We start from the raw sequence: 10,654 nt of genomic DNA, 5'->3' as shown, positions 1-10,654 counted from the left end.
ACTCCTGTACCCCACTGGTCTGGGTGTGTCACAATAGTTAGTCTGTGAATACACTAACCACGATCTATTAATTTGTTCCCCATTTTTCGTTTTTTTCTTCTTACTGGATGGCATAAATCGACGATTCGATTCATTAAATGGATATCCAAATGTAGATTCTAGTTTTGAAGGACCTTTTTTCACAATAATTATTAGCATTGCATCAGTAATTATTGTCAGCCATGTACTTGGATCCAGTCCTATGTCAGTCTTTCCACCTTCCAATATTTGCTCTTCAGTTTTAGATTTGGATAACAGTTCTTCGTTTCTGGACTCTTCAGCTGAAGAAGTAAATTTTGGATGGACTGTGATTGTTTGTCTTTATCAGTTAGCAAAGATAATCTTTGGTCAGGTTGTTGTTCATCTTTATCAGTTGATTATCTTTGGCTCTATTGGTCTTCATCAGTTGATGAATAATCACTTTCAATGCATTGCTTAGAGCTTTCTCATTCATTGTCGATTTTTTAAAAATACTTATTTGAAGTACGAGATAGTTTTTCTAATTCTTTTTGAAGTTTCTTTCTTTGTTGCCGGTAGGCAGCACCGGAAAGTCGTTTTCATTTTTGTCCCGGCATTATAGCCGTATAACCACTGACACTGACACGACATGGAAATTGGCGCGAATGGTACTGATAGGGTGGCACAGTACACACAAGAATCATGATTCCTGATTTAATTAATCAATAACCATTAACGTTTACACATTTATGCACGTTCACATTATGACTGACCATGTCACAATGTGACACGATTTTTCACATCACGCTCCTATCGCAATACTGGAGATTTTTTTGATCTTCATTTATTATTTTATTTCATACATTGGTGGATTTTTCCAAAAAAATAAGGATGGCCCCTGGAAATGTGTTACCCCAAGCACGTGCTTGCTTTGCTGGTGCCTAGAGCCAGTCCTGTTCACAGCTGACAGTCCCAAGTGGAAATAGGTACCTCTCTCCAGCCCATGAGCCAGGTCTCTAGAGGCCCAGATCAGTAGGATTTAGGTGCTTAAGGACCTTTGTGAACCACTAGAAAAAAACCCATTGGATGATGATTCCCCATGGACCCTAGTAGGTGCCGCCCGCAGCCATAGTTACCAGTGGACTGGAAAGAAGTTCATGTGATCTGAGTGCATCATCCTGCTTTTTCCAAATACAACACAGAAAGCTTTATTGAACATTTTTGCTCTGTGTGCATTACTATTTACAGTGTTACCATCTCCATCTAGTAAAGGCCTATACCACCCTTAGGATTTCCTTTGTTTCTAATATACTAACAAAATCTTATTATTATTTTCCTCAGCCCTGCTAGCCTTGGATTTGTCTCTGGTGTCTTTTGCTTCCCTTATCCATTTTCTATATTTTATAACTTCTCATTTCTATCAAATGCTATCCACTTTCCCTGCTTTAGAAGCAGCGATGGACCATCTCCCCCTATCAATGGCGGGGGGCAGACATCCATGCTCGTCCTCCTGGACCTCTTTGGATTGTTAGACATTGTTGAACATGAGATACCGCTGTCTGACCTAAGAGGCAGCAGCAGTCCAGAGGGATGCACTGAAATGGTCTGAATCGTTCTTGGAGGGATACACCCAATTAATGGTGGTGGGAAACTGCACCTCCAGCACTAGACCCCTCCCTTGTGGAATCCCACAAGGATCAGATTTCTCTCTGGGGCTTTTCAACATCTCCATGCAGCCACTACGGGAACTGGTCACACAACATGGACTCAAACGCAAGCAGTATGCAGGTGACAACAAGCTCCTCCTGTCCTTCCCATACAACCAAACCAGAATCACCACCATGGCCCAGTTCTCGGAAGGAACAGCTGGCTGAATCTGAACCCAAGCAAGACAGAGGTGATGTTGGTGGGTAGAGCAAAGCATTTTGAAGGGTTGACCGCCACGCTGAAGCCTTCTTTGGCTGAAGGTTCACACCCACACCTGGGCAATTCAGGCCGTAGTCGAGGAGTGCTCTTGGATGTCTTCCTGACACTGCATCTGAAGAAGTGAGGTTCTTACCCACGAAAGCTTATGCTCCCAGTACTTCTGTTAGTCTCAAAGGTGCCACAGGACCCTCTGTTGCTTTTTACAGATTCAGACTAACACGGCTACCCCTCTGATTCCTGACACTGAACTCTCTCATAGCAGCATCTGTGATTAGTGCTTTCTACCATGTCTGCTTAACTAGGAGGCTCGGTTCCATGCTGTTGGATGGGACTCCTGAAAAGACTGACTGAGCCTGGAACTTTAGATTTCAATTTCACCGAGGAGACACTGGGAGGAAATGAACCAAGAGGGAGAGAACAAATCCAATGCAAACACTAATCCAGTCTCAATTCTGCCTATACACCCCCCGCCCTGGTTCCATGGCAGCTTTGGGGGGAGGCCTCTGTCCCCAGGTAGGCCCCCAGCTGTACTCTATCCACAGGAGTATTCTGTTGGTGTTGCTTTTTTGAGTCTGTTCCCCCAAAGCGGCCCCAGTGACTGTGATGCGTTGGCAGGTTTCTGAGTGGGAGTGGAAGTGGAGTCCCAGAGATCACACCTCACAGGAGCAGGGAGCTCACAACCTCCAGCTAGATTTGAAAACCTCAGATTCACCTTGAGAGGATGGTGAAGGCTCAGGCTCCCTCTTCCAGCCTTTCCTCTGCATCCCACCAATGAACAGTCCCTGCCAGAGCGGGAGTCCATTTCCCTCTTGGTGTGACAGAGAGATCATGGTTATGGCAGAGAAGTCAGGATGCCTGGGTTCTGGCTGTCATCCTACCACTCAATCTCTGTGCAACCTTGGCCAAATAATGTATCCCCATGCCTCAGTTTACCTATCTGTTTAATGGGGCATAGTCATACTGACTTTCCTTTGCGAGAGGTTTTGAAGATTCTTGAATGAAAGGTGCTGCACAGTATGATGATAGTTACTGGGGAGAATTGCTGATCTCTGATCACTTAGTAACAGCACCATGTGTCTCCAGAAAGTGCTGGTGTCTCCCCTCAGGCATCTGTCCCAGATCTGTCTGTTTACTATCTACCAATCGCTCCTGCGACTTTACAGAGTATCAAACCCTATGGAGTTTTAAGCATTATCCCTAGTTTTCCTACTAATCAACTATAATTTGTAAATGTACACAAATGCACAGAGCAGCCAATTCCTCTCTGACTCAGCACAGAGCCCCAGAGTTCTCATCTCCCTTTGGGAAGGTTCCTTAATTACTGTTTACTCCCAAACCTGGGTAAAGAGCACAGAAGCCCAGACAGTCTTGTCTCCAGCCTGTTTACATTCAGATGCTCGCTTATCTGCTACAGACTCCTCGAACCTCCTGGGATTGCACAGAGGTATATTATAAATGGTGCACATCCCTGTGTCAGCTCTCGATGTGGGATGTTGCTGCAGATGCTGGAGTGAGAGAGGTGTGGGACACGGCTACCTGAGGGGGATTCCTGGGGAAGGCACTTCTGGTTAAGGATTCACAGGTGCCCACTTCTTGCTGAGGCGCTCACCTGCTCGACAAACCCAGTGTAACGTGGACGTGATGGGACAGAGAATAGGTTTGTGGTCCTTTCTGCTCTGCACAGCCATGAAACATCCAAGGGCCCTTGCCACAGGGGATGAGTTTGCTTCAGTATCATTGGTTAAAATGTCCATCTTTGCTGTGCCCTCCCAGGCTGATGGCCTCCACCCCAAGGTGGCTGCATTTCAGTGCCACAGTGGATTCTTCAGGAGGAAAGGTGTTAGTAGATGGACAATACAAGGCCAAAATTTTGAGGCCCTGGCCCATAGTTTACCCAGGCCCCACTGAGGCAAAACTCCCTTGGGAGTAAGAACTGAGTAAAGACCTCAGGAGCCAGCTGTGTTAATGCAGAGACACTGTCACCTCCTCCTCTTGCATTTCAGGGCTCTGGTTAACGGGGGAGCGGGGGCTGTTAGCTGACTTTTATACTCATGGAGGTGCTTGGGTTCCTCACTCGAACAATTCGAAGACTGTTTCAACATGAGCAACACACCTTTTCTCCTAGCTTCATTTGAGAATAGGCTCAAACGTTATGCCGAAAATTCAAAAATAGATTATAGCTGGAAGCAGACACCCAGCATGTGAAATTTTAGTCCAAATGTTTAAAGTTTGGCAAACTTATAAACAACTGAAAATGAGGTCTCCTAATTGAAGGTGTCAGACAGCCTTAATTAACGATGGTGCCACCAGCACCACCTCCAATGGCCAATCCCTTAGTGAATCCCTTGTGTTTGACTAAGGCCTGGTCTACACTGGCATTTTATATCATAGGATCCTAGAGCCACAGGGTGAGAAGGAACCGCCAGGGTTAGCTAATCTAACCCCCTGCCAAGGTTCAGGATTTGTTGTGTCTAAGCCATCCAGGACAGATGACTGTCCAGACTCCTTTAGAAAACCTGCAGTAAAGGCGCCTCCATGATTTCCCGAGGCGTCTGTTCCATTGTCCTCCTGGGCCTACATTTAGGCAGTTTATCCTGAGATTTAACCTAAATCTGCTATACTGTAGTTTGAACCCACTGCCTCTTCTCCTGTCCTCTGTGGCAAGAGTGAAAAACTTTTCTCCATCTTTTTTTTATTTCAGAGCAGTAGCCGTGTTAGTCTGTATTAGCAAAAACAATGAGGAGTCCTTGTGGCACCTTAGAGACTAACACATTTATTTGGGCACAAGCTTTCATGGGCTAGAACCCACTTCATCAGATGTATGAAGTAAAAGCTACAGAAGCAGGTATAAATACATGAAAGGATATGGGGTGCTTGACCACCCACAGTCTAACGAGATAAATTAATGAACAGCAGGATTCCAAGGGAGGGGAAATAACTTTTGAAGTGGTAAGAGAGTGGCCCATTACAGACAGTTGACAAGAAGGTGTGAGTAACAATAGGGAGAATTTACTATTGGGGAAAATAAATTTAGGTTTTGTAATGACCCAACCACTCCCAGTCTTTATTCAGGTCTAATCTGATGGTATCTAGTTTGCAAATTAATTCCAGTTCTGCAGATTCACGCTGGAGTCTGTTTTTGAAGTTTTTGTTGTTGAAGGATTGTCACTTTGATGTCTGTTATTGAATGACCAGAGAGGTTGAAGTGTTCTCTGACTGGTTTTGAATGTTATGATTCCTGATGTGAGATTTGTGTCCATTTATTCTTTTGCATAGAGACTGTCCGGTTTGGCCAATGTACATGGCAGAGCTACATTACTGGCATGTGATGGCATATATCACATTGATATTACTGGTGAGAATGAATGATCTCTGATCCCTTAGCAACAGACCTGTGTGCTTGCAGAAAGTGCTTGTGTCTCTCCTCAGGCATCATTGCATAGGTATGTCTGTCTTGTACCTACCCATCCCACCTAAGAATTTACAGGGTATCAGACCACATGGAGTTTAAGCCTTATCCCTAGTTTTCCTACTAATCAAGTATAATTTGTAAATATACACAAATACACAGAGCAGCCAATTCCTCTCTGACTCAGCACAGAGCCCAAGAGTTCTCATCTCCCTTTGGGAAGGTCCCTTAATTACTGTTTACTCCTAAAGCTGGATAAAGAACCCAGAAGCCCAGACAGGCTTGTCTCCAGCCTGTTTACATTCAGATGCTCGCTTATCCTCTAGATGCTGAGCGAACCCCCCTGGGATTGCACAGAGCTATATTATAAATGGTGCACACCCCTGTGTCGGCTCTTGGTGTGCGATGTTGCTGCAGATGCTGGGGTGAGAGGCGTGTGGGACACGGCTACCTGAGGGGGATTCCTGGGGAAGACACTTTTCCATCTCAGAATTCACAGGTACCCATCTCTTGCTGAGGAGCTCACCTGCTCGACAAACCCAGTGCAACATGGGCATGATGGGATAAATAATAGGTCTGTGGTCTTTTCTGATCTGCACAGCCATTAAACACCCAAAGGCCATTGCCACACGGGATGAGTTTGCTTTTAACATTGGTTAAAATGTCCCTCTTTGCTGTGCCCTCCCGGGCTTATTGCCTCCAGCCCCAAAGTGGCTGCATTTCAGTGCCACAGTGGAGCCTTCAGGATGAAAGGTGTTAGTAAATGTACAAAGCAGGGCCAAATTCTGAGTCCCTGGCCCACAGTTTACACAGGCTCCAATGAGGCAAAACTCCCTTTGGAGTAAGAACTGAATAAAGAGCACAGGAGCCAGTTGTGTGTTAATGCAGAGACACTGTCACCTTCTCCTCTTGCATTTCAGGGCTCTGGTTGTTAACGGGGGAGCAGGGGCTGTTATGTGACTTTTATCTCCAGGGAGGTGCTTGGGCTCCTCACTCGAACAATTCTAAGAATTTTTCAACATGGGCAACACATCTTTTCTCCTAGCTCCATTTGAAAAGTCGGCTCAAATGTTATACTGGAAACTTAATGAACAATTCAGTGGAAGCAGACACCCAGCATGGGACATTTCAGTCCAAATGCTTAAAGTGTAGCAAACGTACAAGCAATTGAAAATGAGGTCTCCTAATTAAAGGCGTCAGCCTTAACTAATGGTGGTGCCACCATCACCACCTTCAGTGGCCAATCCATTTCTGAATCCCATTCAGGTAAGCTCTTTGCTCCAGTAACGTCTGTGGTAAGGAGTTCCACAGGCCAAATATGGATTATATAATGAACTTTCTTTTTTTCAGTGTTATATGTTCAGACTTTCAATGGAATTCAATGTTCACTTGTCTGTGTGTTGTAAGACAGAAGAAATATAAATGCCTGACCCACTTTCTTTATCGATAGATTCATAGAGTATAAGGCCATAGGGAACCATTAGATCATCCAGTCTGACCTCCTGTATAACAAAGGCCATAAAATTCACCCAGTTACATCTTCATTGAGCCCAATGACTGGTGTTTAACTAAGTCCTGGTCTACACTGGGGTTTTATATCATAGAATCATAAAGCCACAGGGTCAGAAGGAACCACAAGTGTTAGCTATTCTAACCCCCTGCCAAGGTTCAGGATTTGTTATGTCTAAGCCATCCAGGACAGATGACTGTCCAGCTTCCTTTAGAAAACCTGCATTAAAGGAGCCTCCATGATTTCCCTAGGCATCTGTTCCATTATCCTTCTGTTCCTACATTTAGGGAGTTTAGCCTGAGATTAAATCTAAATCTGCTATGCTGTAGTTTGAACCCATTGTCTCTTGTCCTGCCCTATGTGGGAAGAGTGAACAACTTTTCTCCATCTTTTTTATGGCAGCCATTCAAGTATTTGAAGACTGCTGGCATGTCCCCCTCAATCTCCTCTTTTCCAAACTAAACATACCCAGTTCCTTGAGCCTTTGGTCATATGGCTTGAATTCCATCTCTTTCATCACTTTGGTCACTTGCCTCTGGTTATTTCCAGTTTCTCTACATCCTTCCTATACATTGGTGACCAAAATTAGACACAGTACTCCAGCTGAGGCTGAACCAGCACCCAGTAAAGTGGCATTATCACCTCCTTTGACTTGCATGCTATGCCTCTGCTAATGCATCCAAAAATTGCATTTGCTTTTTTTTTCTATCCACTTAGCTACCGCCAGTAGTAATCAATCGATTGGGGATCGATTTATCGTGTCTCATCTAGACATGATAAATCGATCCCTGAATCGACGCCTGTACTCCACCTTGGCAGGAGGAGTACGCAGAGTCGATGGGGGAGCCGCGGCAGTTGACTTGCTGCCATGAGGACAGCCAGATAAGTCAAACTAAGATACTTCGACTTCAGCTATGCGAATAGCATAGCTGAAGTTGCTTATCTTAGATCGATCCTCCCCCAGTGTAGACCAGCCCTTAGGGAGGTGGGTTACCTACACCAACACGAGAACCCCTGCTGTTGGTGTAAGTAGTGTCTACACTGACGTGGTAAGGCAGCACTACTGTAGCATTTTAAGTGTAGACAAGTCCTCAAGCAAATCTTCCAGAAAAAAGAAATCCAGTCTGGATCTATAGACATGTGGAGTTGGAGAATCCCTCACTTCCCTTTGCAGTTTGTTCCAAATATTAATCATGCTTATTTACAGCTGGAATTTGCCTGGCTTCATCTTCCAGACATTGGGCCTTGCTCTGCCTTTCTCCACTAGATTACAGAGTTAGTTATTTGTGTGTATGTGTGTGTGTGTGTGTGTGTGTGTGTGTGTATAGATAGATAGATAGATAGATAGATAGAGTGCTTCCCCCCCCCCCCCCAACTGTTGCCCTCACTTTGCCACTAAATAGGGTTTTTAGCCAAAGTTGTCTACACTCTTGACTGTAGAATTGTGGCTTCTTAGCTATCTAATAAACTTTTCATAACGAACACCCAATTCTCATTCACATTTTTCTCTCAAAATTTTCCCTCCCACTCAGTTTTGCTGACAATTTGCTTCAGCTCAGAAGAATTAGCCCTTTTGAAACAGGTGTCCATATGAAGTGTCCATAGTTATTACTGGTTGGGAACTGTTCTCCATTTTGTCCATTTGAATGTAATCAGTTCCGTTCTTTATTTTCCTCTCCTTTATCATAAGCCCCGTTCTTTGTCTCTTTTCAAAACTAAACAATCACAGACTTTTCAGTCCACATATGGCAGCCTCCCCCATTCTCATAGCCTGTCTCAGAAATCCCCTTTCTATCTGCTATATCCTTTATAGAGACTGGGTGATCAAAACTGAGCACATGTCCAGAACAGGGTATTCTCCATCCCATTTCTTAGGCATACGATCATTGTCTTTGTTTTGGCCACTACTGTGAATGAGCAGGTGTTTCCGTTAAGCTGCTATCAATGATGCCCAGATCTTTCCCCTGAGTGTGTTCTAGTTGGGATGTTTTCCTCTGGTACATGTTTTGTCAAGGCTTTGTTTTTTTTTCCCCTCTCAGATTTTGAGCAACAAGGCGAATGGAGAGCTCCCTACAGCATGGACTCTCTAGTCTGGGTTTCACTGCATTAAGGAACAATGATGGATAACCAGTATCCACACTCGTGTTTCCTGCTGGTGCCTATTAAGGTTTCCCAAACCACGATGAATAGGAATTATTGAGAAAGGGAACACCATAAAATATGGAATTGGTATTAAGTAGGGTCATGTGTTCATAATTCATTTATCTGAATAATGAAAATGTCACTTTTCAGTGTGTGAAGAGCGACCAATCTCCTTAAGCCATGAGAACAGCCTCCAGTACTACATTTAGTGTCTCAAATTAACATTCTTTCTTCATCCAGGTATTTGTACTGTGACCAACAGCCTAGACCCTGGACACATACAGGAATGCAGAGGAACGTACAGTACATGAAGGCAACACCATACACCTTCTCCCCTACTTCATGTCAGATTCCAACACAACTGATTTCAAGAACCCCTCCACCTTCATCCTGCTGGGAATTCCTGGCCTGGAGGCAGCCCACATCTGGATCTCCATCCCCTTCTGCACCATGTATGCCATAGCCATCTTGGGGAACTTCACCATCCTGTTCATCGTGAAGATGGAGCCGAGCCTCCATGGGCCCATGTACTATTTCCTCTGCATGCTGGCTGTCACCGACCTGGTCCTGACTACATCCACCCTGCCCAAAACGCTGGCAATGTTCTGGTTTAATTCCAGGGAGATCGATTTCAGTGCCTGCCTCACCCAGATGTTCTTCATTCACTGCTTCTTAGAGATAGAGTCTGGGATCCTCGTGGCCATGGCTTTGGATCGCTATGTAGCCATCTGTCACCCCCTGAGACATTCCACCATCCTGACAAACCCCATTGTGGCCAAGATCGGCCTGGCCATGATGCTGCGCGGCTGCATAGTCATACTGCCCTATCCCTTCCTGGCGAGGCAGTGGCCATATTGCAGAACCAACATCATCCCCCAGCCGTACTGCGCGCATATAGCTGTGGTGAATCTGGCCTGCACTGACACCCGTGTCAGTAGTTACTACGGCCTCTTTGTGCTATTCTGTGTGATGGGTCTGGATGGGATTTTTATCGCCGTGTCCTATGTTCTGATCCTCAGAGCCATCTTCAGCATCCCCACAAAGGACGCCCGGCTCAAGACTTTTGGGACCTGCAGCTCCCATCTCTTTGTCATTTTAGCTTTTTACATCCCAGGTCTCTTCATCTCCCTCATGCACCGGTTTGGCCACAATGTGGCCCTGCATTTCCACGTTCTCATTGCCAACCTGTACCTCTTGATGCCCCCCGCGCTAAATCCCATCATTTATGGGGTGAAGACCAAAGAGATCCGGGGCAGGCTGCTCCGGCTCTTTACTCATGAAGGGGCCTAAAATTTTCTCCCGGTGTTCTGGCTCTCAGACTGACCTCCATGCAGAGGTGGCTGGTGACATGATGCTGGGTCCTCTTCCCTGAATCACTGACTCGACAGTCAAAGTGACATTTAATACTTTCGTGGCCTTACTGTGCTTTTTTAGCGTGACACACTGAGGAATCAGTCTGTGTACAATTCATTAACTTACAGGATGGACAACTTTCTAATTGCTGGTAACTGGACCGCTGAGGTTACGTGCCCTTCCCTGCCTATTCCCCAAGGTCCTGCCCCACCTCTTTCAACAAGACCACTTCCTCTGTCACAAGTATTCCCACAAGGCCCTGTTCCCTTCTCCACCTCTTCTACCAAGGATAGACCTCTATACTGCCCCTTTCCCCA

At 45.4% G+C, this 10,654-nt stretch overlaps 1 protein-coding gene across 1 annotated transcript; it reads left to right on the top strand.

Moving 5' to 3' along the window:
* The first annotated feature begins 9,326 nt into the window (after positions 1 to 9,326).
* Positions 9,327 to 10,274, top strand: LOC101932220 (olfactory receptor 52R1-like). Its single transcript, XM_024111405.1, has one exon. The coding sequence runs from the start codon at positions 9,327 to 9,329 to the stop codon at positions 10,272 to 10,274; it is 948 nt and encodes a 315-aa protein (XP_023967173.1).
* The last annotated feature ends 380 nt before the right edge of the window (positions 10,275 to 10,654 follow it).

Source organism: Chrysemys picta, chromosome 1 (genome assembly GCF_011386835.1).
Source record: "Chrysemys picta bellii isolate R12L10 chromosome 1, ASM1138683v2, whole genome shotgun sequence".
Lineage (NCBI taxonomy): Eukaryota > Metazoa > Chordata > Testudines > Emydidae > Chrysemys > Chrysemys picta.
The sequence above is the reverse complement of the archived record's forward strand: the minus strand, read 5'-3'. Positions and strand labels throughout refer to the sequence as shown.